Source organism: Phacochoerus africanus, chromosome 6, assembly GCF_016906955.1.
Source record: "Phacochoerus africanus isolate WHEZ1 chromosome 6, ROS_Pafr_v1, whole genome shotgun sequence".
NCBI classification, from domain to species: Eukaryota; Metazoa; Chordata; class Mammalia; order Artiodactyla; family Suidae; genus Phacochoerus; species Phacochoerus africanus.
Genome location: NC_062549.1, coordinates 90,791,503 through 90,818,093, shown reverse-complemented (window position 1 = coordinate 90,818,093; position 26,591 = coordinate 90,791,503). Strand labels below are relative to the sequence as shown.

At 56.1% G+C, this 26,591-nt stretch overlaps 1 protein-coding gene across 3 annotated transcripts; it reads right to left on the bottom strand.

The window, feature by feature from the left end:
• Nucleotides 1-362: 362 nt before the first annotated feature.
• Nucleotides 363-20,320, bottom strand: IGSF9 (immunoglobulin superfamily member 9). 3 transcript variants are annotated; one of them, XM_047784185.1, is made up of 21 exons: nucleotides 19,888-20,320; nucleotides 17,726-17,976; nucleotides 17,313-17,501; nucleotides 11,365-11,517; nucleotides 10,499-10,653; nucleotides 10,163-10,280; nucleotides 8,029-8,170; nucleotides 7,781-7,926; nucleotides 7,541-7,683; nucleotides 5,629-5,769; nucleotides 5,058-5,174; nucleotides 4,721-4,871; nucleotides 4,386-4,509; nucleotides 3,943-4,118; nucleotides 3,442-3,692; nucleotides 3,155-3,239; nucleotides 2,879-3,055; nucleotides 2,621-2,663; nucleotides 1,433-2,293; nucleotides 1,060-1,187; nucleotides 363-847 (listed from the first exon to the last, which is right to left on the bottom strand). In XM_047784185.1, exons 2-21 carry the CDS (start codon nucleotides 17,781-17,783, stop codon nucleotides 666-668), a joined length of 3,540 nt encoding a protein of 1,179 aa, XP_047640141.1. In that variant the 5' UTR covers nucleotides 17,784-17,976; nucleotides 19,888-20,320; the 3' UTR covers nucleotides 363-665. The 3 variants fall into 3 exon arrangements, with proteins under 3 accessions (XP_047640141.1, XP_047640140.1, XP_047640142.1); XM_047784184.1 differs by having other exon boundaries at nucleotides 1,039-1,187; nucleotides 19,888-20,319; XM_047784186.1 differs by lacking the exon at nucleotides 11,365-11,517 and having other exon boundaries at nucleotides 1,039-1,187; nucleotides 19,888-20,319.
• Between the last annotated feature and the right edge of the window lie 6,271 nt (nucleotides 20,321-26,591).

The following is a 26,591-nucleotide window of genomic DNA, read 5'->3' as shown; positions in this document are numbered from 1 at the left end:
TTTCTTTGCTTGCCTGCTTCATCCACTAGAAAGAACTCCCCTGAGGGCAAAGACATGACTTTTGTACTTTCTACTTCAGTATCTAGCTCAAAGCTGGTCTTCAGAAGCTGACCTCTTTAGGCATTCAATAAATGCTTTTTTTTTTTTTGGCTGCGCCTTCAGTATACAGAAGTTCCGAGGCCAGGGATTGAATCCAGGCCACACAGTGACCCACAGCCATGACAATGCATGATTCTTACCACTAGGCCACCAGGGAACTCCAATAAATGCTTTTTGAATGGATGTTGAATGTATCTGTCCTTTTTAAGGGCTCAGGGATTTTCCTACTTCTCTCTCAAATTCAAAACCAGATGACACACAGAAACATTTTTCAGACTTTATTCACCTGTAAAAAGTCCTCACCCACACCATAAACACCACACACACACACACACACACACACACACACACACACACACACACACACACACACAGAGACCTAAGATCCCTGTTTCAGTCCCCCAGGCTCCAGGGGCTCAGCACATACACCCCACACCAAGCCTATGGTCAGGATGTGTGCCTGGGCACCAAAGGGGCAGGGGCAGTGTCCCAGGCTGGAGCTAGGTCTTGCTGGGGGCCTCCTCTGCAGGGTCTGTGTGCCTTCACCCTGCCTCACACTGAGGCATTCACAGCAGAGTGGCCTGTTCAGGGTGGGAGATTGGCTGGCGATAGGCTGGTAGCCGGGACCTGGCAGCATCTCGGCGGCGGCGGAAGGCCAGGAATTCCTCCCGAAGAGCAGCACAGCGGGCCTCAGGGCCAGGCCCATGGGTGGTGTTTAGGAGGCAGCCCTCCTCTGAGGTCTTTGCACCTGCAAGAGGGCAGAACAACGAAAGGAGAAAGTCTTCAGCTTCCCTGGGTGAAGTCTTGAGGTTCACCGGGACCATGAAGCTCTCCAGGGCCTGCCAGTGCAGAGGAGCGAGCCTGGGGCACAGGGCCTAGCTGGGAACAGACTGGGTTCTAAGGCTACGGGCGTGGGACAGCGAGGCCGGGAGTGCCCACCTTCCTGGAGGGCTCCCACACCTAGGTCTGGCTCAGCTTCAAGTCTGGATCGAGGGCCAGCCAAGCCCAGGTGCAGAGTCTCCAGCAGTTCCATGTCCCCTGGGAATTCTGAGTCCCATTCATAGTTCTCATCCACAGATGTGTTCCTCCTGCCAAAAGGGGGAAATGGGTGGTGTGGGTGGAGAAAGAGAGGGGAGCCAGAAAAGCCTGAACCCGTGGACCCCAAGTTGAAGCTGGACCACGGGTTTCCTCTGAAGCTCCCTGAACCTCAGCAAAAGCTTCCAAAAGGAGATAAGCTCTCCTGGTCCCAAGTGCCAATGGAGAGAAGGCAGAGGGCATAGGAGAGGGGTGGGGAGAGTCTGGATAGGGCAGAGTTTTGCAGGACTACCCTCACCTCTTGCTGACTGTCACCACATGCTCCCTTCGGGGCCACCTCTCAGGGCCACTGGCCCAGCTGCTGGTGTCTCCTGAAGCGGGGCTGAGGTAGCTGCCTCCTGCAGAGGGGGCCGTGGAGGGGGGCCGAAGGAACGAGGCGCTGCCCCGCCCACTGCTCTGGCTAGTGAGGCTGCCCCGAGGGGCGGCAGGGAGAAGGCTTGGCAGCAGCCGTTCCCTCAGTGTCCAGTCAGCCAGTGCTGTGTATGGGGGCTCTGGGGCAGCCCCGACCCCAACCATGGCCCCAGGAAGCACGACCCTGGGGGACTCAGAAGGGGAGTCCAGGGGGCGGAGGAGAGTTGAGGGGGCACAGGGCCGGGTATCCATGTAATCTGGGGGTGGAATAGGCCTGGGCTCCTCCAAGGGGGGCCAGTCCCCATCTACATTCATCTCCCGGAAGAAGGGGAGGCTCAGGTACTGAAGCAGGGGTCCTGGCCCTGGCAAGGGACTGGGTGGGGCTGCGGGAGGGGGTCCCACAGGGCTGATATCTGCAATGCAGAGGGGCTGTGGCATCCCGCTGGGGCTGCTGCTGCTGCAATCATAGGACCTAGCCTGGCGCCGGGCTGGGGTCCGAGGCTCGGCCTGCTCAGAGCCCAATCTTTCTTGGGGGCTCCCCACGTTTGGTCCCATCACAAAGCGCCCATCCGGTCCCCGGCAAATGGGCTCCAGGGGTAAGGGCCCCCGGCTAGGTGGAGGATCCGGAGGGGGGCTGGGGGGTCCAGCAGTCTCCCCCCAGAGCAGACTCTGGCGCAGGCTGGGGACTGGGGAACCCTGGAGCTTCAGCTTCGCCACGCTGTCAGGACTGCCCGAGCCCGGAGCAGAGCTGGGGAAGGACAGGAGAGCAGGGTCGGTGATAGGGGGCCAGTCCCCCTCCCAGGAACCAGCGTCAGGCCTTGAGAGGTTTGATGCAGAACAGAGCAGAGCTAGGGAGAGCAAGGGAGAAAAGGACCCACATGGTGGAGGGGCGGAGGGAAGGCACAGGCAACACTGGACCAGCCCCCAGGCCGGGGCCTCTGCACCTCCATCCTCACCTCCCTCTCACTTCTATTCCACTTCTCCCACCCCTCCCAAGGGTTCAGAAAAGGAAGCAGAGAACCCTGGTGCTCGCAGGGAGATGGCAGAAGGAAGCCAAGGCAGTGGAAGGACTTACTGTGGCGCTGACTTCCCCGTGGAAGAGAAGATAAGAGGTGGATCTGTAAGGGCGGGAAAATCAGAGGTGACAGTAACCCAAGCCCCACCAGACCCCACGGTGCAAACCGTCTCACCCAACCCCATCCGGCTGGGAAGACCAGTGAACACCAGTCAGGAAGCAGGGCCAAGAGTTGGGGAAACACACCTGGCCCACGCAGAAGGGAGGGGCTGGTGGAGGGGCGGGGCCCTTCTGTGGGCGGGGCCCCAGGTGGCCTACCTTGGCGTAGGCGTTTGCGGCGGCGTCGCGCAGCCCTGCGCCGGTTCATGAGGCAGGCGGCCAAGATGCTCACGAGGACAGCCACGCCCAGGAAGCAGACCCCGCCCACCACGCCGGCAAGCACAGGCTGCGGCAGGAGGCCTGGCAGCTGTGTGCGCGAGGGGTAGACCTCTAGGCCTGGGCAAGGGGCCACGAGGGAGGCTCGGTATCCATGATTTGGTGGGCTCCGAGCCCCCCCCCAATCCCCAGGGCTCTGCCCTCCTGCCAGGGTCTCACCGGAAGTGGAGACGTTAGCCGTGTTGCTGGGATCACTGACATAGTTCCCGGCGACGGCCACTAGGCGGAACTCGTAGAGAACATCCTGAGGGTAGGGGTCCAGGAAACAGGTCAGGGCTCAGCACTGCTCACCCCAACCCCGTTCAGAAAGACTTTGCAGTTGGAAGGTGAGGGTGAAGGACAAAGCCGGAGAGGAGGACGGTCAAATCAGGGTGAGATCAGTTTGGGGAGTGGAGCAGGGGGCGGCAGGGGGCTGGACCCTCCCTGTGTCCGCCTCCCACACCTACCTTGATAAGTCCTGGCACCAGCAGCTGCATTTCCGTGCCTGCCACAGCCCGATCCAGCACCTCCCAGCCTTGGGAGCCTTGCCGTCCCTCCAGGACATAGCCATCCAGTCTCTTAGGGAGCAGTTCCGGGGGATCCCAATGCAGTAGTACCCCCCGGGGTGTCCTCACTGCCACCAGACCCCGCGGAGGGGACAAGGGAGGTGGCATCTCTGTCGGGGGAGGGCTGGGGGCAGCTGGTGTGGTAGGAAGCCCTGAATGGGACAAAGAGACACATAAAGAACAGATTTCCAGTGGCCCTCCCATGCTCCCCTGGCCTTCCACATCCCCCCGACTGTTCTCCCAGAACCCTGATGGACAAGCCTGGAGTATCCCCTATACATTCCTCCAGCCCCCAGGCTGCCCAGGACCTCTGCCCCCTCCCAACCAGGTTCTCCCATGTCTGGGCTTGCCCTCTGGCCCTTCCCCATCTTTGTCTGCTGCTCTGGGTAAGAGGTCTCTCACCTTCGGGGGCAGACAAGACGATCTCGCTGAAGGGCCCACTGCCCAGCTTGTTCTGAGCTAAGACACTGAACTGGTACTGGGTGTGGGGCTGTAGCCCTGGCACTAGGAGGTGGGCAGCCCCCACAGGCACTGCCAGGGACACCCAGTCGTGGTGGGCTCGGTCAGGACGCTTTGCCCTGGAGGACAGGAGAACACGGGAGGCGGGGGGGGCTCATGAACTAGGAAGAGCAGGAAGGTTGGAATCCAGAGAGCTGACCTCTTGCGCCCCCCCCCGCCCCTAAACAACCAGGGTCTCAAGACCTGGGGTCCTGAACACATGAGATTCTCTGGAAACTGGGCACCAGAATTAGGGCAGGACTGGGCTGGAGGGGTGGGAGAAAGGGCAGGGTGTCAGACAGAATCAGGGTTGAGGGGGAGAGGACGAGCAGGGGCAGGTCACTCACAGTGGGGTGTACCAGACACTGAACCTCTGCAGATAGCCCCCATCAAAGCCAGGCTCCCAGGAGACATTGGCACCCTTGGGCAAAGGCACCACGGACACATTGGTGACAACATGGGGGCTGGTGCCTGGGTGGGGGGAACGGAGAGGAGATGGTCAGGGCCTGGAGGGGACAGTGAAGAGCTAAGGGGGAGCTAAGGGGAAGCCCAGGGCTTCTGCCCTCCACCCATCATCCCAGGGGCTCCCCACCCAAAATCCCCATCCGGGCCTCCAAAAATGAGTCATTCCCCTGTCTCCTGTCCCCCACAGTTGCCTCCAGCTGGCTCTATAGCCACTAACCCAGCACGTAGACGTTTGTGGAGGTGGCCACTCGGGCCACGCCATTGCTGGCTGTGCACTCCCAGCGCCCATGGGCCTCCTTGGTCAGTGGTCGCAGGATAAGGCTACTGTTGCTGTCCATCTGCGCCTGGCCCTGCAGCCCCCGGCCCACCTACAGAACCACTGGTCAGCCCTGAGGACACACGCAGCCACCCCTCACCACGGGCGCCACTCATCTCTCCCAGCAGCTCCAGTTTCCTCCCAACGTGCCTCTGTCAGCCCCCTCCTCCCACCCCCTCCCTCCCACAGAACCAAGGAGAAGTAGGGCTGCAGCAGGCGTGGCTACAGGGAGCCTTACCTTGGCCCAAGAGATGGTAGGAGAAGGGTCTCCTCGGGCAGAGCAGGGGATGAGGAGCTCCCGCCCTACTTCCTGGAAGTACTCTTCCTTGGGCCGTTCTAGAAAAGCTGGGGGAGCCTGCAAGCCACATCTGGCATTGGGAGGGGGCTCTCTCACACTGCTGTCTAAAGGTCATCTCTCTCCATCTCTGGGGTCCCCTGTCACACCATATCGGTCCCCATCTCTCAGGGGGCCTCTCTAGAAGTGTACAAACCTCTACAGAACACCCTTCACCCTCCCCTTTGCTGCCCACTCTCTTCCCTCCAGAGGGAGGCAGCCTGGTTCAGGTGAAGGTAGGGGCGGGCAGCGTATCTTACTGTGTGGACGTGTTGTTATGAACCATCCCTGTGAAAACCTCCGTGATGGTGTGTGACAGCTGCTGCTGCGGCCACCGTGGAAAACACAGACTTGGAAGTCACCCCTCCCCACGCTGTGTTGGTCCCCCCGCCTCCATCAGCCACGGTGTTGGCCCCCTGGCTCCCACCTTCAGCCACCAGATCCGCTGCCACTGCTGGCCCACCCTGAGCCTCACCTTGAGCAGCACACGGGTCACCGGGGAGGGCCCTGCGGTGCCAAGACTGTTGTAGGGGGTGCAGGAGTATTCTCCCAGTGCATCCTCGTTCCCCAGCGCAATGATCAGGGAGCCTTCTGGGCCCTGGGACCAGCCAGGGAACTGGAGGTAAGAGACAACAACCAGAGGGAGAAACTCAGCAGAGGCCAGATGGACATGGAGAGAAGCAGTGCGCGGGAGGGAGCCACATCCATGCAGAGGACACACAACCCCACCGCTGGGCTGGACCTCTCTCAACTTTATCTTTTCTCCCCCCCCCCTTTATTTTGCTACTTTAGGACCGCACCTGTGGCAAATGAAAATTCCTAGACTAGAGGTCAAATTGGAGCTGCAGCTGCCGGCTTACACCACAACCACAGCAACTCAGGATCAGAGCTGTGTCTGCAACCTACACCACAGCTCATGGCAACACCAGATCCTTAACCCACTGAGGGAGGCCATCGAACCTGCAACCTCATGGTTCCTAGTCGGATTTGTTACTGCTGAGCCACGCCAGGAATTCCTGATCCTTCCTCTCTGTTTCAGTCAGAGGGGCCACTACCAACTGGTAGGAAGACCAGGATGGCAGACTCCAGGGAAGCCATGCACAGGGAAGCCAGGGTGAACAGCGCCCCCTGGAGTTGAGCCATGTGGATCTCCCTGCCTGCTGGGATCTCACCCAGACATTTTCCCAGCACTCCTCCACTACATCCCTTACAATCCCCATCTTCCACCTCAAACCCGCTCTCCTGCCAGGATTCCCTAGTTCTGGGTCAAAGGCTAACATCTGACTCCTCCCTTTCTCTCACGCCCCACATCTGTCCTCCTGGGAAGGCCTTTTGTCTTGTCTGTCTTCATGCCCTCCTCTCTAACACTGGCCTCGTAACCTCCCACCTGCACTCTCATTTCAGCAGCCTCTGCCCCCCCCCCCCACCACGTGTCCACTCTCTTTCCCTCCATTCCCTTTCTTCTTCTTCTTTTTTTTTAATGTCTTTTTGCCTTTCTTGGGCCACTCCTGCGGCATGTGGAGTTCCCAGGCTAGGGGTCTAATCGGAGCTGTAGCCACTGGCCTACGCAGCGCCACAGCAACTCAGGATCCGAGCCACATCTGCAACCTACACCACAGCTCATGGCAACGCCGGATCTTTGACCCACTAAGCGAGGCCAGGGATCAAACCTGCAACCTCATGGTTCCTAGTCGGATTTGTTAACCACTGAGCCACGATGGGAACTCCCCCTCCATTCCTTCTGACAAACTCAGCTGCTCACAGCTCAAGCGACTTTGCTGGCTTCGAATGCCTTTGGATTTTTTTTTTTAAACCTCCAACAAAAATTTATTGAGTACTAACTACTATAATAGCAGAAGCCCTGAGGACGCTAGGATTGAAAGATGCAATACTAGCCCACAAGGAATTTATGGTCTTTGCAGACAAACAAAAGATCTCAATCACTCTGGAATGAGGTCATATAAACTTGCCACCCATAGTTCTTCCTTTTGGTCCCAACCCATCTTTCCAGATGTCTCTGCACCATTCACATCCCCACAGGCACTGGAGCTCCCACCCAACTGGACAACGACGACTCATTATGCCATGAAGGCACCATACTGTTTCCTGCCTCTGGGCCCTGGTTTTCAGCATGGAAAGTCTCCCCGCCCTTCAAGGCCCAACACCAGTCTCAGAAGCTGCTGCTGATTTGTCTCAACCAGCCCTAAGAGGAAGACGCTCGATCCCTCCCTTCCAGCAGGGTGTCGGTGTGGCTGTCCCGCCGCCTCTAGGCATGGATGTCCCTCTGCTCGCCACTGAATTGAATTAAACTGATCACACACCACCCGAGCTGGCCTGACTGGAATATACCACACCAAGCTAAGCCCTCTCTGCCCTGCGGCCTGTACCTTGTCCAGCTGCAAGGCCTGCCCATCCTTGGTCCAGCTGACAAAGAGCAGTGGGGGGTTGGCTCGAACTGGGCACCGGATCACCCCCCGCATGCCCACGGGCAGGGGCGTCTCAGGAGGCATCGAAGTCACCTGGGCTGGGTCTGGGGGAGGGGGAGGCAGTGGTAAGTTGTGGGGGAGGAGCTTGGCCTGGCACAGGGGAGGGAGGCAGCCTGGGGAAGGAGCTGGAGTCAGACTCACAGAGCACAGTGAGGTAGGCAGAGGCTGAGGGCGAGCGCGGGAGGCCATTGCTGGGCACACACGTGTAGCGGCCAGCGTCGTCAGGCTGGGCAGCCTGCAGCTGCAAGCTGCCATCCACCAGGATCCGCACTCGGGGCTGCAGGCGGCTGCAAGATGACACGTGTGGGGAGGGGTCCAGGCCTCGCTCAGCCAAGGGCCTCCTCAGACTGCCCACCAGTTCCCCACCCCCAGCCCACCCCGAGCCCCACCTAATGTGGAAGACATTGATGCTGTCCTGGAACCAGCTGTAGGTGAGGTTGGCGGGGTACGCCTCGGCCCGGCAGGCCAGCAAAACATCCTGGGAGGCATTGACCGTGCTGTTCTTGGGGGGCACCACGATGACTGGGGGTCCTGTGAGGGGGGTGCACAAGGGGAAAGAGGGCCTCGACCCAGGCTTCCAGGAACTCTGAAGTCACTTCTACAGTTCTTCCCAGGTCTGCGCTCTGGAACACAGGGCTGGCTGATACAGGACCCCGGGGATGGAAACAGGTCCTAAAACTTTTATTTAACACAAGTTCCTTCTTTCTCCCGGCCAGTTCCCCTTCCTACCAGGGACAGTCCCATTCACCCAGTTTCTCATATGGGGTGTGCATGTGCGTGTGTGTGTGTGTTGGGGAGGGGCAATCTATGTTTTAACCCTTTGCTCACCCTTTATACATTTACACCCGTTATTTTAGGGCCTCACTCACAGCACATGGAGGTTCCCAGGCCAGGGGTCGAATAGGAGCTACTATTGCTGGCCTATGCCACAGCCACAGCAATGCAGGATTCTAGCTGCATCTGCAACCCACACCACGGCTCACAACAACGCCAGATCCTTAACCCACTGAGCAAGGCCAGGGATCAAATCTGCAACCTCATGGTTCCTAGTCCATTCGTTTTCTCTGCACCCTGATGGGAACTCCATCTGTCACATCTTAAATCACCTCTGTCCTCTACCTTAATTTGGGTACCCAATATCTTACCCCAAGATGCTACAGCAATCTCTAACTCCAGGTTCCCCCATCTCTGCCACTCTGATGGCCATTCATACAGAAATGCCCCCTCTCCTTGGCCATAGAACACTTCTGCTCAAGACCCCACAGCATGTCCTGGCTCCTAGCACATTAGGCTCAAACTTCTTGACTCAGTCCTATGGGCCTTTGTGAGCCCCGCCTGGCCAACCATCTTTTCAGAGATCAACCCTTGTGGACTCTTTCAGGTCAGTAAGGGCAGCTCACCACGCCCCATGCCAGGCTCACCCCCATCTGCACACCTATGTTCTCTGAACCCAAAGTCACGAATGCGCTTGCATGAAGTTCCTACTATGGCTCAGCAGACACAAACCTGACTAGTATCCATGAGGATGCAGGTTCAATCCCTGGCCTCCTCAGTGGGTTAAGGATCTGGTGTTGCCATGAACTGTGGTGTAGGTCACAGACCCCTAGCCTGGGAACCTCTATATGCCACATGTGCAGCCCCCCCCCCCCCGAAAACCAAACCAAAACAAACAAAAAAAAGAATGCTCTTCCCTGAGAGCCTGGCCAGGCCACGGAACCCCTGCCAAACTATCTCTATAGCACCTGCAGCTCCCTTGCTATCTCCCTCTCTGGCTCCAACAGCATGAGTGGTCAGTAAGAGGTAATGATACGAGCCGGCGTATAGAACACCTACCAGCCCTCAGATGCACCTTACCTGCGTCATCTCATTTAATCCTCACAAGAGCCTTTTGTGGTAAGAATTATTGTCTCCACTTCACAGGTGAAGAAGTGAAGGCTCAGAGGTAGAGATTGTGACATGACTTACCTGAGATCAGTGGGGAAGGCAAGATTCATGTGCAAGCCTTGCCGGCGCCAGTCTTCACCCTGAAGCACTGCGGGGCACTACCTTTCCACAGCACCCAGGGGAGCAATGGCTCATCGCTGTACCTTATTTCCCCATATAGACCACAGGCTGCCTGAAGCACAGCCTGTTTCTCTGCTTTCCTTCTAAAAGGAAGGGTTTGGCCAGGAATTACTGTGCTCGGCTGAACCTAATTCTTGTAACAATCCCAAGAGGTAGATAGGAACCTCTTTGTATAGATGAGGAAATTGGGGGGGGGTGTCCAAGGCGGTCAACACAGCCCCCATGCCCTCCCCACTATGCCACACTCCTGGCACTAAATATCTCTTTGTCCGTTCACTGACCCTTTTACAAGGCACAATGCTGGTTTTAGAGGAACAGCTTGTGTTGGGAGTTCCCTCCCTCTCCACGGGCCCCTGTCTCAGGCACAAGCCTCCTTTCCTGCTGTGTGCACTCCCAGCCACAGGTCACAGTCATCTCATATGGGTGTCCCATTTCCCCAGCTCTCCCCTAAGACAGCACCTAGCACCAGCAGCTGGGTGGCGTGGATGGCGCTGCCCTCAGTGCTGGAGGCTTGGCAGGTGTAGACCCCGGAGCTGCCTCGCTCCACTCGCCAGATTCGCAGCGTCCCGTTCTGCACCTAGAGTAGGGGTCAGAGAGGAAGGACCCACCACGGGCCTCAGACCCTGCACTTCCAAGGCCGGCCAGCAGAGGGAGGCAGCATGCCAGGCTCAGGAAAGCCAGTGCCAAGCCCCTCCTCTGGTCATCTCAGGGGCCCCTTTGTCCCCCAGCCCCACTCCCAGGCCACCACCTGCCCTACACTCTGTCTGGCCCACCCTGTCCAGTCCCAGAACTCACTTGCACCTGACTCTGGCCCTGGCCGAGGTCCCGTCCTCGGAGCTTCCAAGTCACACGAGGCTGGGGGCTGCCTCGGGCCACACAACGCAAGGTCACAGGCTCCAGTTCCCGCACTTCCAGCACCTGGGGAGGCGTCTCTAGGAATTGAGGGGGCGCTGCAAGGAGAGAAGCATCAGGGGCTGCTTGAGGCATGAGGGGCTGCTTGGGACCCAGCTTAAAGAGAAACCTGAGAGACAGATCAAGGCTGCAGCCCTGAGACAGATCAAGGCTGCAGCCCATCAGCTGCCCAGCTTCATGGAATCCAGCCCAGAGCCACCCTGTCTGCTGCACCCAGGGCCCAGTGAGGATTGCACCAACCCATGCCCGCATTGGCCTGTAGAGTTGACAAGGGAGCTGAGCACAGCTGGGTGCCCTCTGGGAGTGCACTGTCCTGGGAGTCAGGAGGCCTGGGTTCTAGGCTCTTCTCTGCCACGAATCAGTGGCACGTCCCAGTCTCCCAGCACCCTCGCCTACGAAATGGGAATAATATGACCTCCTTCCTTCTTAATGTCAAGAATTCATGAGGGACCAGGTCAAAACATGTTTTGAGAAATAAAGTGTATATATGTGAGCTATGTTTCACTCAGGGCTCAATAACTCATTACTGGCTCCTGGCCTGGGAGGGGGTTGTAGGGAAGAGAGAAGAGGAAGTTCCTAATGCAGAGCCGAGCAGGCTGATTGGATTTACATTATAAGAAATGAAAGAGCAGGAGTTGGGGTGAGAGGGGTAAGGGAGCCAGCAGACAAGGGGCATCAGCCTGGGTGGGGCTTCGGGACTGCCCTCCCCTTCCTTCTCCACCGCCTGCTCCCAGCTCCCAGCTCCGTACAGTTGACCGTGAGATGCACCCAGGAGCCGTTGGCAGAGTCCTCCTCGGGGCTGTGCTGGTCCAGGAAGAGGACGCGGCACTCGTACCAGCCCTGGTCTTCAGCCCGGAGGCCCTCGATCTGGAGAGACGCCCCCTTCTGGAGCCGGACCCGCCCTGGGGGAGGAGCCTTGAATCAAGGGTGTCGAAAGGAGCCCGCGAGACGCCCCAGGCCCCAGTCACACTGGTCACTCTCAGAGCTCAAGAGCAGGCTCAGTCTCTCCCGGTTACCCTCACCAAGTGGGGGCGGGAGAGGCACAGATGGGGTTGGGGTCACTGAGGGCAGATTCCTCCCTTCAGCCCCTCTGATTGCTCCCGTCTCTCGGCAGCTGGGACCCAGCTTAAAGAGAAACCCAGAGTGGCAGCAGGGGAACAAGACCCTCCACTGAACTGCACCTGCCTCCCAGCACTGGGGGGGAGGCACGGGCGGGGGACTGAAGAGCCCTCACTTAGTCTCCTCAGTTGGTATCGAATCTGCCCATCCTGGAGCTGTCTTTGTAAGGGGGCTCCCGGGAGTACTCCTGCCAGAGGACTCTGTCCCCAGAAACTACAGCAGTGTTTGAGGCCCCAGCAGGGATCCAGACCTCGCCAACCAAAGCCCCTAATCCGCCAGGGCTATTATCAGAGGCCTAAGCGCCTTAGGGTGGCCAGAGTCCAGCCCAGCCAGGCAGCAAGGTCAGCAGCCTCCTCACCCCGTCCCCTCACGCCTCAGGGCATCCTGGCCCCCGCTGACAGATGACAGAGAACTCCACAAAGCACCCAGCCCCAACCGACACCACCCTCCCACTCTTAGCACCCTCTGCTGCTGGCGCTTCCTGGGGTCCCTGGCAGTGCAGCTGAGTGAGAAAGGCACAGGCTAGGAAGCCAGAGAGATCTAGTGTCCTGCTCTGCCAGCTACTCCTTTGCTTAGACGGCTAACCTCTCAATATAAAATGAGATCAAGAAAAAATCTGGGCAGGGTGGGTAGAAGGTAGGCAGCACGGTGCCTGGCATCAGCAGGTGCTCAAATAAAAATGGTTAACCAGGAGTTCCCGTCCTAGCGCAGCGGAAACGAATCTGACTAGGAACCATGAGGCTGTGGGTTTGATCCCTGGCCTCGTTCAGCCGGTTAAGGATTTGGCATTGCTGTGAGCTGTGGTGTAGGTCGCGATGCGGTTCAGATCCCACGTGGCGGTGGCACAGGCTGGCAGCTGTAGCTCCGATTAGATCCCTAGCCTGGGAACCTCCAAATGCCACAGGTGCGGCTCTAAAAAAAAAAAAAAAAAAAAAGAAATTTAAACAAATGATTGAACTCAAGACTTGAAATCAGCAGCCTGCATTCAACCTTGGCCCCATCCCTCACCGGACCTCACACCCTGTCCCTCTTCTCCCCCGAATCAGTGAATAGCTCCACCATGCATGTCACCCAGACTGTTCTCTACCACCCCCTCATCTGCTCATTCAGTAAACCTTTCAGATTCTACCTCTTAAACAGTTTCCATCTCTATCACCTTCACTTTAGTTTAGTCCCATAGCACCTCTCACCACCAGGGTTCCTCCAAACAGCCCACTAAGAGGTCTCCACGCCTCCAGCCTCCCGCCCTCCACGTTCATCAGCTGCCCATCTCATCTTGACCTCTGATGGGGACAAATAACATTTTCTAAATCTTTTGGGTTACGCAAAACAAATGCAACCAGACGGTGCCCCTACTTAGCCCTTCCTTAGACGAGACAGTCTGAGGCTGTTGTGTACTTGCCCCTTCTAATCTGCTTCCTTTCTGCCTCAAGGGTGACCTTTCTGAAACAGTCGAAGCTGTGGTGCCCCTGAAGCCATCAGGGAAGGCGAGGCTCAGCATCAGGCTTCGTGATCTTAGGCAAGGAACTTTTTTTCCTTCCAAGAGTGAGTCCAGGGGTTCCGATTCTCTAGAAAGGGTGGAGCTGCTTAAAGGGCTAGGTGTTTCAGTCCCCACCTAGAAGATAAGCCTGGGTCTTGCCATAAATATTGAACATAACCGCACCCTTCCACCCCCCAGTGGGATTCCTCCGTAACCCTAACCTGCCTGGCCGTGGAACCCCACAGTCCCCAGTGCAACCTCTTCTAAGCCCCAATGTAACTTTTTTCATTAGGGTGATCTTCAAGTTCTACGAAGAAGGAAGAAGGTGGAGGGGGCTGAGTTTTGGATACGGGCCATGTAACATGAGGCACTGTCATCCTATTTAATCCTCCCAAGAATTCCATTATAGAGGGAGGAACTGATGATGTTAAGCCTCTTTCTGGAATCACATGGCTGGTCAGGGATACCACCGGGTCTTCTTTCTATGATGCACTGTACTCTTCGTTGCACACTGTGTGAGGGTCAGATGATGCTCAGCCAATCATCACTGAGCGCCGTCAGTATATTCTCACTCGGGGATGTGAGTAGCCCATGGGTAACAGCTCCAAATATCTGTTGATCAGACCATCCGATAAAACACACCCTATGTCCTGTCCTAACTTCTCTGGGAGATCTGGACTGCTAGACCTGTAGTGTTATAGAAGAACAGGAAGATGGCCAGAAGCAGGCACTCCTGTGTCCTCTTGGGTCCTGGGCCTCCCTCCTGGAAACTCACTCTCCACCTGCAGAGCCAGAGCCTGATGGTCTTCAGATGTCCCCGCATACAGGGGTATGTAGAGGAAGGAAGGAGACAGGGTTTCCGCTCTTGAAAGCTCTTAGAAGGCAGGGAACCCACACTCACATGCATGTGCAAGTTCACATACATACAGAAGTTCAAAAAAATGGCACTAACTGTGTTCAGATATCCCTAGAGATGAAGAAGCAAGAGGAGTACAGAAGGCTTCCCAGAAGAGGTGACTCTGCAGAGGGTATGCAAGAATAAAAGGTAGTGGGGGAGATGAGAGGGAGCAGGGGTGTTATAAATGCAGGATGAGAGAATGGATTTTTTTTTTTTTTTTGGCAGCGCCTGCAGCATATGGAAGTCCCCGGGCCAGGGACTGAACCCATGCCATGCAGTTGACCCAGGCCACTGCAGTTGGATTCTTAACCCCTGTGCCACTGTGGAAATGCCCTGATTTTTTTTGTTTGTTTTTTTGTTTTGTTTTGTTTTTTGGTTGCTCCCGTGGCATGTGGAAGTCCCCAGGCCAGGGATCAAACTCTCGCCACAGCAGTGACAATGCATGATCCTTAACCCACTGTGCCACAGGGGAACTCCCAAGATAACTGATTTGTATCATACAACTCAGGACAGAGAGAAAACCCTGTCCTTCTGCTCTGTGGGGTATCTTGAAACTCCCAAGAAATATAGCATAAAAGTCAAAGACCAGGAGTTCCCATCGTGGCTCAGTGGTTAACAATCCGACTAGGAACCATGAGGTTGCGGGTTCGATCCCTGGCTTCGTTCAGTGGGTTAAGGCTCTGGCATTGCTGTGAGCTGTGGTGTAGGTTACAGACACAGCTTGGATCCTGCATTGCTGGGTCTCTGGCGTAGGCTGGTAGCTATAGCTCTGATTAGACCCCTAGCCTGGGAACCTCCATGTGCCGAGGGGAGCAGCCCTAGAAAAGGCAAAAAGACAAAAAAAAAGTCAAAGACCAAATGCCAGGCCCATAAGTTAGAAGAGCTGGTCTAAGATCCACCCCAGGAAAGCTGGTGTAGGGTAAGCAGACCTCTCTCCTCTGAAGGCCTGGTCACCATTTCAAACCATGCAGGCTCTCTGTGCAGACTCTGCGCTAGATCATTTACCTACAATGGCTAATTTCATCCTAGCATTTAAGTCCTGCCTTTTTTATACTGCTGTTTACGACTTCTGTGCTAGCCTATACGTTCAGTCTCTTTTGCTAGACGGATTCTAGAACCCTCAAAGATGGGAAGCCTTCCCTTCACTGTAATCCCTGAAGCTCCAAACAGTCTCTTGTGCTCCCTCCCACATTCTAGGCCTTGGGCCTCACACACAGTCCCAGGCCATCTCCCCTTCGCTTGCCCAGAGGGTTTATGACAGGACAGCATTGTCCTTAGCAACCTCCACCTCCCGTTGCCTAGCAACTGCAGTTCAGAGTCCCCTACACAAAGACAGAGAGGCCCCTTCCACCCTGGGAGGCAGTAAAAGGGTTAATGGGTGCACGGGCCTCCCCCCAGGGCCCTGACTCCCCAGACGAAGCCCTGCCAGACCAGGAGCGCCAGACTGGGCTCACCGAGGTAGGAAGGAAGCCCCAGAGGTTACTGCTCACAGCCCTTGCAGCTCAAAGGAACACCACAGAGACAGAAGGAATGCCTCTAGGTGGCAAAGCTGCTACTGACCAAGGGTTCATGTGCCTGAAGGACCTCAAGACAGGACAGAGGGCGAGGAGGGGGAAGACCTGCCCATCTATCTGGGGGAGTCCCAGGAAAAGCTATTCTCCCCTCTGTCCGACACCTCCCCCTACCTTGCCCTCAATCGGGCAACGTTCTGTGCCTGCGAAGCCTCAGCCCCGCAGCCCAACCCCTCCCTACCCAGGCGGGCAGAGGCAGGGAGGGCTCCTGGGCACAGCCGTTGTCTCTCCGCGTCCTAATTGGGGCCCCACTTTCAACAGTCCTCCCGGGGCCTGTGCAGACACATACACTCGCATCAGGCTGTTTGCCAACAACTGCCCCCAGTTTGAAAATAAACCCTTCCCTCTGAGCACCTGCTTGAGCCTCCTCCCCTCTCTGCTCAGCCTGCCCCAGCGGTGAGGGCTTGGCCAATCCTGTGGCTTCTCCCAGGATTCAAACTAAAGAGGGAAAAGGGAAGGGGTCTCCCTCCCCCTCATCCACGTCCTCCCAGGTGGCCTCTCCTGGGTTTCCCCTTGAAGAGCAGGCAGCTAGATGCTCTGACCGGCCAGCCAGCCCTAGGCCCTCCCATACACCGCCCTCCAAGACCTGCACTAAACCGCTCAGATTAAGGCTCCATCAGGGGATTAGGAGGAAGTGGAGCCTTTTGAGGCAGCCAGCTGGGGCACAGGAGAAGGCCCCCAGGGAGGCCCATACACTATCTTAAATCCATACCTAACAGGAGCCGCCTGAAGCAGGAACACAGCCCAGCCCCACCAGTATGCTGATCTTCAGGGGGGGCCCGGTCCTCCCCAGCCCACCCTGTCTGTGCGCAGGCTTTGCTGTACTCAGAATCAGAAGCAGTGGAGAAGCAGACAGGTCACAGACCCTCCCACCCCACTGACCCATCAGTCCATGTCCTAGATACCTAGAACCCCCCAAGCTAGCATTTAAGACAGGAGGAGAGGAGGTGGGCAGAGGAATGAGCAAAGGCAGAGCCAGGGAGCAGGAGAAGGCCACACAGGGAAACTAGGGAGGATCAGGATGGAGTCTAGGAGGTTTCATGATGAGAGTGATTAGAGAATTAGGACGGACACTGGAATAGGGCTACGAGATCTCCTTTGGAGCAGACCATGTGGAATTCCAAACAGACTGGGTGCACGTGTGTGTGTGTGTGTGTGTGTGTGTGTGTGTGTGTGTGTGTGTAAATGAATGAATCCTTCAATGAATCAACACTGCTTGGGAGCAGAGCAATACTTGTTAAGCACAGCCCAGGTAGTGTTGCTGGAGAGGAGGTTGGGGCAGGGATGAGGGAGTTAAGAAGAGGTCTTTTTTGGGGGGGGGTCGCACCCCCGGTATATGGAAGTTCCCAGACTAGGGGTCTAATCAGAGCTACAACTGCTGGCCTACACCACAGCCACAGCAACTCAAGATCCGAGCCGCATCCGCCACCTACACCACAGCTCACTGCAATGCTGGATCCCTGACCCACTGAGTGAGGCCAGGGATCGAATCCGCATCCCCACGGATACTAGTCAAATACGTTCCACTGCGCTACAACAGGAACTTCAAGAAGAGGCCTTGTTCCCACTCTATCCAGCCCACCCTTGTTGGGGATACCTCCCAACCTCCCACCTGAGGACAAGCCTTACCCACGTAATCAGGGTCAATGCGAGGAGAGTAGAGGCCGAACTGGATGAAGATGGGAAGCAGGAAGCCAAAGCGCAGCCACTCGATCACGTGCAGAGGGGGCCGGCCAGCCGGGGGCAGAAGGTCACAGCCCAGCACCGCACTCTCCCCGGCCCGGCCCACCACTGACACCACCTCAGGCTTCCCTCGACCTGCAGGGCAGGACAGGTGGCATGAGGACACAGCAAGGGACCAGAATCAGGGCTGGGAGGGGAGATACCCTCTCTAGCTCTATGGGGCTCCCCAGGCCTTTGTGAAGTGATGAAGGGGATCCTTGACTTCTGTAGAACGGGTGCTAGCCCTCCCCTCCCCTGAGAACCCCGGGGGGACCACCGCCCACCCCAAGGCCAGTAGGAATTTCTGGAGCCCAGCTCACCGTCAGCCCCCTGGCTGATGATGAGGCTGAGGATGGCCAGACTGAGGCACCAAACCATAGCCCAGCTGCCTGCTCGCCTGGCCCCTCCTATCCACAGAGGCCCAGATAGAGGGGCCCAGGGACGTCCACAGCCCAGTGAGCTGCGTCAATCCTTTTGATCAGGTAACAGGTATCTGCTTGCACTCTTCCGGACAGTTAGGGCTTGGCTCACAGAACGCCTGCCGAAGCCGTTCTCAGGAGCACCATCAGATCTAGAGGCAAAATGCAAAGCAACACGCAGAGTGGGTCAATGTTGGAAACCAGAACAAACCCTACGGTTAGAGAAAAGCTGGAGGTGAGCAAAGGAAGAGAAAGGAGAGAGGAGAGCAGATAAGGGGGTGAGGGTGGGGGGAGAGTCCCAGGAGAGTGAGGGCATGCTGGGTGGGGAGACCAGACAGGTGAGGACACGTGGGGAGCAGAGGAGTTTGAAAGATCTCAGAGAAAGCAGAGGAATTATGGGGATACCCAGGTTACTAAGGCTCTTGGAAAGCTGAGCCAGGAGGGAACTGAGGTTCCTATATACCTGGAAAAGGACTTGTCTGGAAAGTATGGGGGACAAAGAGCCCCCATGGCCCAGCCTCCTCCCCCTCCTCTTTGCTTAGTTCTGATGCTAATAACAAGGTAGCAGACAGCAAGGTAGAACCAGAATTATTGCCTCCGCCCCACAGTGACAAATAAGGACCCTGAAGATCTCAGACAGCCTTGCTTGGGGGCACAGAGCCCACTGAGGGCAAAGCCTGGATGAAAACCCCCAGAAAGTGGCTCCCAGGGCTTCTCTCCCCGCCCCCGACAAAATCCTTGCCTCATTTCCCCAGCTTCTGGAACCCCTGCAAGCTGGAGACCCTGTACATCTTTCTCCACTCAGCCTCCCAATACTGCTTGAGCTGTGAGTCAGACATTGCAGGAAGGGGGGGGGCCAGACAGCATCCTCCAGGTCTGGGCAGGTCCCAGGGCTGGCGGCTGGTGCTGCTTCCTCTTCACGATGCTGCCAGGCAGCCCTCCCTCTCTGCCAGACACCATGACCCAAGTGCCAATTCCAGTACCTCCCACTTACCTCCCCCGCCCAAGGTTTGCCAAGCTCTCCCTTCCCCAACCCCCGGGGGCATGGTCCCTGAAAGGCCAAAAAAGCCTTTGAGTCCCTAGGGTGTATAAAGTGAGCCCTGGGGCATGAGAGCCAGAATTCTTGACAGCCCCAGCCCCTGAGCATCTAGGAAAGTGGCAGCGGGCTGGGGGTGTGGATGCTGTCTTGAGCCTGGCAAATCCAAGTGGACTCTGCTCCGTGGGCCTCCACCCCACTCTTGGTGGCCTCACAGTTCGGGACTGGTTATAAAATATCCTTCTGCCTCTACTTAATGGCCCTGTGCACCTAACTCCTGACAACTCCCCACAAACACCCCCCCTTGCTGTCACTGCCCCCATCCAGCTCACCCATCCTTTCTGGAAACGTCTTCTGCCAAATGTATAGGAACCCCCAGTTCCCTCCTGGCTCAGTTTTCTGAAAACCTTAGTAACCTAGGTTTGCACAGGATTCCTCTGCTTTTCTAAGATCTTCTGCCCTAACCATGTCCTCATCTGATCCTCTCCACACCCAGCACTCTCTCATTCTCCTATTCCAGTTATCCTTGCTTCTCACAGTTCCCCCCACCCCTTTCACACCTGGTCTCCAATTGCACCAGGTCCTCTGCTCTTCAAGGAACTCCCCGTCTACTCCAGAATCGCCACCCACCCATTTCTCCCATCCTCTCCTCCTTAGAATTTCCCTCCCCAGAATTCTCCTGCCTCAGCCCACAATACACTTCTGATACCCTGCCCCCAATTCCCTTCCCCCTCGCCTTCTCCGGACCCCTGGAACTTCTCCCTGCTTTTGGAACCCACCAAGAATCACCCTCCCAGCTACACACACGCATTACGTCCCGAACTCCTCCTGTTCCCCCGGAGCCTCGACCCACCCACCAAGAATTCCACTTCGCTCCCCAGGACTCCCCTAGTTCTGCTCCCCAAAAGAATTCCACTTCTCGCCACGGGTCCCCCGCTTTCTCCTGACCCTTATAACTCCCTAACTGTTCTCCATCCCCCCGCCGGCACCCCCATTCAATTGCCCCCCAGAACGCCCCCGCCCTCACCTGCTCCGCACCGCTCGGCTCCACTCTTCCAGCTACACAATAGGGGGCGGACCCGCCTCCCCGCCTCGGATGCCCCGAGCGCCTCCCGTCGCCCTGGAGACCGTCAATCCCCCTCCCGCGGCGGCCAATTGGAGCGAGCAGAAGACAAGCTGAGGCGGGCGCGACCCCCGAGCGGCCTGGGAGTTGTAGTTTCGCGAGGGCAGGACTCGGTGGCACGTGGGCTCGGGTTGCCCCCTGGTGGAGCTCGATACCACCGAGCGTGGCAAGACCGGTCGGCAGCTTCCCGCCGCAAGCTTGAGGGGCTCCTAAGCCTGTCAGGGCCCGCGCTCCAGGGGTCGCAGGCGCTGAACCTCAGCTGGCCCCTTGCACACTCCCTTCCCGTGGAAGTCACCGTTGGACCCTCTCCTCTCCGCTAACGGGCGTAACCGCAGATGCGGCATCTAGGGTTGAAATCTGAGCCTGGGGGCAGGAACAGCAAGCGGGGAGCAGGACTCCCCGCCCTCCTCCCAGGGGATCCTCCCCGCTCCTCTGGTCTCCTCCCCCATCCCCATCCCCATCCCCACCTTCATACTTTTCTTTTCTGGCCGAACTGGAAATACCTGTCTGCTCTGGCGAGCTCCCAAATCTTGCCCAAGCGCCTCCCACGGAGTGCAGAGGGGAAGGCTGCGCTCCCAGCTCCCAGCCCGAGCTTGCCAAGTCAGCTCCCGCTGCAGCTCCCAGCGCAAACCACCCAGAGAAAGGGGCCGGAGGGGAGAAATGAGAGAGAAAGATCCTGGCACAGGAGACTGAGAGAGGAGGAATGAAATAAATGATCACTTAGTGAACCCCCGCCGGGTGCCAGATTTCGAACTACATGCTTTATGACTCTTACGTAACCTGTACAGAAAGACTATGAAGTAGGTGTAGCTCTGCTGGACTAATGAAAAAAACTGAGGCTCCAGGAGGTGAAGTGACCTGCTGGAGACTTCCTGTCTAGGTCAGGGCAGAGCAGGATTCAGCCCCCACAAAGACTCCCTCCATCCCATCCACCCCCTTGGAGTCTTCAACCTCAGGCAAAAGGACTCTTGCATATCTACCCCACAGAGCTCTCCACCTCCTCAGCTTGGTGTCACCTTGGGGACACGGGGTTGTGACACCTTCCCCACTAGGCTTGAGCAGTCTTCAGCCTGTCCAGGTGCTCCCATGGAAGCCTTCCCTGAAAGCAGCAGGCTGATCTCACCCCAGTCTGAACTCCTGCCACTCAAAGGGCGCACCAGGCACCTGATTCCCAATTATGGGAACTCCAGCATCTCACCAGTATCCCTGCCACATCCCCCCTCCCGGTGGTCACCCAGACCCATCTGACCACATCCTGGACCAGGAAGCACACTGCCCCTTGTAGTAACGCATTCCATCTTCAGGGACTTTGACTGCTAGAAGGTTCTTCCCAGTATAAATGTCTGGGTGCTTTTTGCCACAACCTAAGATGAAAATGTTGCAGGGGAGCGGGGTAGGGGAGGCAAGAGCAGTGGCTTGCTCTCTCCCACTATTGCTCCTGTAAAATCTCCCCAGGTGGCAGCCACCAGCATTACTTTACAATGTAGCAGCTTGGTGCTAAAACTCTAATGAAAACATGTTAGTGGACACAGCATGAAAGCCAGGCCAGGCAGACTGCCTCAGAAAGATGGTTAAAGAGTGAGGCCTTTTTTACATCTTGGGCCCTCACCAACCAATGGGAAAGATCTCCCACCGGTGCCATGTTAGTATTGGCTATATCACTATTCAAAGGTTTCATTTCTGCTGTCTCTAGTGTTTTCTTCTGAGAGGTAATTCATCTCATTTGGGCATTGAAATAACTGTTTGTAAAGTTGAGGTTTACAATGGTTTCCAGGAGTTCCCATCATGGTGCCACAGAAACAAAGCTGACTAGTATCCATGAGGATGCAGGTTCGATCCCTGGCCTCGCTCAGTGGGTTAAGGATCTGGCATTGCCGAGAGCTTCGGCGTAGGTCGCAGATACTGCTCAGATTCCCAGTTGCTGTGGCTGTGGTGTAGGCCGGCAGCTGTAGCTCCAATTTGACCCCTAGCCTGGGAACTTCCATATGCCTCAGGTGAGGCCCTTAAAAAAAAAAAAGGAAAAAAAAAAGGTTTCCAATTTTAAAAGTTTGATATGGTCATTTTTTTTCCCAGGAAATTTATTTTGTGTTTTATTATTATTGTCATTTTGGTCTGATTCAGATGCATCTTGTTGGCTTTTTGGTAAGGAAAGGAACCTAGCTCTAATTGTTCCCCCACCATGCCAGAAGTGAAAGTTAATAAAACTAGTCCCTGAGGCTCAAAACAAAAGATTTTCCTTTGGGTTGTCCTCCATCCATAGTCATTACTGTCTGGGAAAGTTTATTCAACCAGCTGGGATTCTACTTAACCAAAGCATCAGCCAGCTCACGTATATTTAACTTATTGACAAGAAGACCAGACCAGACAATGTTGTCAATTCCAGGGACTTTGCAGACCACATGCTATAAGCACTGGTCCTATCACCTGATCAGAAAAGAGGTGGGGTTTTTTTGTTTTTTTTTTTGTTTTGTTTTTGTCTTTTTGTCCTTTTCAGGGCCGAACCCATGGCATATGGAGGTTCCCACGATAGGGGTCTAATTGGAGCTGTTGCTGCTGGCCTACACCAGAGGCGCAGCAACACCGGATCTGAGCTCCATCTGCGGTCTACACCGTAGCTCATGGCAACACCAGATTCTTAACCCACTGGGCAAGGCCAGGTATCGAACCTACAACCTCATGGTTCCTAGTCGGATTCATTCACCACTGAGCCACGACAGGAACTCCACTAGTCGAGTTTTTTTTTTTTTTTTGTCTTTTTGTCTTTTTGCTGTTGTTGTTGTTGTTGTTGTTGCTATTTCTTGGGCCGATCCCGCGGCATATGGAGGTTCCCAGGCCAGGGGTTGAATCGGAGCTGTAGCCACCGGCCTACACCACAGCCACAGCAACGTGGGATCCGAGCCGCATCTGCAACCTACACCACAGCTCATGGCAACGCCGGATCCTTAACCCACTGAGCAAGGCCAGGGACCGAACCCGCAACCTCATGGTTCCTAGTCGGATTCGTTAACCACTGCGCCACGACGGGAACTCCCCACTAGTCGAGTTCTTAACCCTCTGAGCCACAATGGGAACTCCCTGGGTCTCGTTCCTCCTTAAATTCCCCAGAGCCCTTAGCCCATCAGAGGGGCCCAGCCCACTTCTCCAGAGCTACTTATCAGCTACCCCTTCATCCCAGGGCAGCAGCGTGTGGCCTTGTAGTCCCTAGAATTTGCGATGCTTGTTCATGTATCAGTGGCTTTCCACTTCATTGGGCTGGAATGACTTCTCTCCCTTCCCTGACTCACTGCTAATCACAGTTCAAAATTCTGTTTACCTCCTTCCTCCAGGACACCATCGCTGACTCCTCCCACCACACCTTCACTTTCACCCTTAGCCCTTGTCACACCTCTGTAATTATGTCTATACACACCCCACAAAGAGTTCCTCGAGGGCAGACGGTGTCTTTTCTGCCTTTCCTCTGCTAGCCCAGTTCCTGACACATAGGAGCTTAAATATTACCCTCTCCCCACCTCTTTCAGGAGAACAAACTTTGCAAAAGGTAAAGTGCTAGGGGATTATTATCCTGGCTTCCTGCAGGGGAAGAGGCCTGGGTGTCTCTGGGCTTATCATCCACCTTTTTTTTTTTTTTTTTTCTTGGGCTGCTCCTGCGGCATATGGAGGTTCCCAGGCTAGGGGTCGAATTGGAGCTGTAGCCGCCGGCCTACACCACAGCCACAGCAACGTGGGATCTGAGCTGCGTCTGTGACCTACACCACAGCTCACGGCAACGCTGGATCCTTAACCCACTGAGCAAGGGCAGGGACCGAACCCGCAACCTCATGGTTCCTAGTCGGATTCGTTAACCACTGAGCCACAACGGGAACTCCTCATCCACCTTCTTGAGTGTCTGAGCTTTCCTCTTCCAGGTGCTCTGGACAGCTTGGGGACCTCAGCCTTTCTCCATTCAGAGACTGGGTGTGAGAAGAAGGGACCTGGCCAAATTCCAGGGAGGGCCTTGGGCTAGCCGTCCAGGGATGAGTCATTACCTTATTCACTTCCTGTCCCAGACTCTGAAATACACAAGATCTGCCCATGTGTGCGCAAGATGGACTTCCTTCCGTTGGCCTTTTCCACTCCATCTTGGGAGAGGTAGGAAAGGAGTTGGAGACATTGGGGGCTGCAGGCTTGGCCTGAGAACTGCAGGCCTTTTTGGAGGTCAGACTGCTCGGGCCAAAGGGAGGCACAAAGAACCAGCCTAACTCCAAGGGCTGCCTTCCAGGAGGACAAGGACTCAGGCCCTCAGGGAGTAGCGTGGATCCGTTGCTAGTCTTAGTTGCTCTGTGGGGACAAGTTTTCCACCCTTGCCTCCTCTTTCCTAAGCCCGGAGGGGCTTCCTCTCCTGCATAAAAACCTAGGCAGGGAGTTCCCATTGTGGCTCAGCGGAAATGAATCCGACTGGTATCCATGAGGATGTGGGTTCGACCCCTGGCCTCGCTCAGTGGGTTAAGGATCCGGTGCTGCTGTGAGCTGTGGTGTAGGTTACAGACCCGGCTCGGATCCCAAGTGGCTGTGGCTGTGGCGTAGGCCAGCAGCTGCAGCTCCAACCCCTAGCCTGGGAACCTCCATGTGCTGTGGGTGCAGCCCTAAACAAACAAACAAACCAAAAAACCTAGGTAGGAAGCCCCAACTTACCTCCTGACCCTGCTTTCTTTCCAACCCTGGAGACTCTGCCTCTTGGCTACCATGGAGCCCTCCTCCTGGGGTGTCCCAGGGCCTGGTCCATGTGTCCTCTTTTCCCCAAAGCCATCCTTGGTCTCCATGGTTCTCCAGTGTGTCCCATTGCCCCCTCACAGTCTCAGTGTTCCTCTTCTTGGAAGACACTCCAGAAGGCAGCGTCTTTCTCCTCACTGAGAGGGGAAAGCCAGGTGCAGAGAGATGTCCAGAATGGCTTCTGCCACATGGCCCTGTCCCTACCCCTCAGACCCTCTTCTGAAAGTCCCCCAGGAGATTTCTCCTTGCCCCTCTAGGAGCCAAGGCGGTCACTGAGCCCTGTCCCTGTAAGAGGACCAGTCAGCTGGCCCTGTGCCGGCCTCTCCTTCAAAGCACACGTTCCTGGTATAGAGGGGCAGCACCTGCATGGACGCTTGCTGAGCAAAGTGTCCCAAGCCAGAGGCGAGAGGCAGAGCACAGCCCAGATCTCTGAGATCCCACCCAGTGCTCTGCCAACGGTATTCTTACACCACCTCCTTCAGATCACTCACTCTCAAGCTGAATCCTGTGCTTTTGTTTTTGTTTTTTTAGGGCTGCACCTGAGGTACATGGAAGTTCCCAGGCTAGGGGTAGAATCAGAGACAGCCACAGCAACAGGGGATCTGAGCTTCATCTGTGACCTACACCACAGCTCACAGCAATGCCAGATCCTTAACCCACGGAGCAAGGCCAGAGATTGAATCTGTGTCTTCATGGATGCTAGTCAGGTTCGTTACCCCTGAGCCATGACGGGAACTCCTCAAGGTGCATCCTGTGGCTCAAGTGGCTTGCAATACCTCCCCACTCCGCCCCTCTCCCCAGGCTGCCATGGCAGCCACATTAACTAGCATCCACGAGACCTGATTTGGGAAGGGTGACCAAGACTTAAGCAGTGGTGCATCTGGCCTGGGAGAGGCATTCAGTCTGGTCACTGGGCTTAGGAAGGAGCAAGAACATGAAGACCTTTGCAGGGGAGTCGGGGGCAGGTAACCCAGGTCAAGAATCTGGAGAGAGGGTGTGAGACATGCAAATCTATGCAGGAGGAACAGACAGCACAGTAAGAGCAAGGGCAGACAGGGGTCAAGGGTCTGGACCTCCGCTATTCATCCGGCCGAGTTGCCATCCCTCTGGGGCAGCTGGCGTCAGGGATGACAGTCATCTACTGACAGGTCCCTGGGCCCAACTGAGACCCTGAGTGGGACTGCACTGGGGTGCTTCATAGCTCCTAGGCAGGACAGCCATGAGCCTAGGGTGGGTGGGTTGGCATAGCTAAGTGAACTCATCCGTCCGGGTTGAAGGAGGGCTGAGAGCAGAAGAATCCACAGCAGTAATCGCCCTTATGTAGGGTTCTCAGTGCCTAAAAGTCGTCCATGCAGGAGTCACAGCTTCCTGTTGTGGCTCAGCAGTAACGAACCCAACTAGGATCCATGAGGTTGCGGGTTTTACCCCTGGCCTCAATCAGTGGGTTAAGGGTTCAGCGTTGCCGCGAGCTGGTCACAGACATGGCTTGAATCCCACGTTACTGTGGCTGTGGTGCAGGCCAGCAGCTGTAGCTCCAAATGGACCCCTAGCCGGGGAATCTCCATATACTGTGTGTGCGCTACAGCCCTAAAAGACAAAGAAAAAAAAAAAAAAAAGGAGTTTCTCACTTTTCTTACTCAAGTGTAAATGTTATCTGTGTTGGTGACGAATGGGGTGGGTGTGAAAAACAACATCCTGACACCTCAATGGGAGTGGGTTTTTTGACTCACTTTCCTCCCCCAAAGGCAGCTGTGGGAGAGGCATGTGGGCTCGGAGGAGGGCACCTAGAATGGAAGGGACGTAGATGATACAGGTTTTGCCAGAGTCACCCAGTGAAGGACCAAACAGCTCCTCCTGAG

Coding starts and splice junctions, on each gene's coding strand:
- IGSF9 (XM_047784184.1), bottom strand. CDS start 17,783: ATGGTTTGGTGCCTCAGTCTGGCCATCCTCAGCCTCATCATCAGCCAG. Junction 7,927..8,028: donor ATCAATGTCTTCCACATTAG/GTGGGGCTCGGG, acceptor GTCATCTTGCAG/CCGCCTGCAGCCCCGAGTGC. Junction 5,770..7,540: donor AGGCCTTGCAGCTGGACAAG/GTACAGGCCGCA, acceptor TCTTACCTCCAG/TTCCCTGGCTGGTCCCAGGG.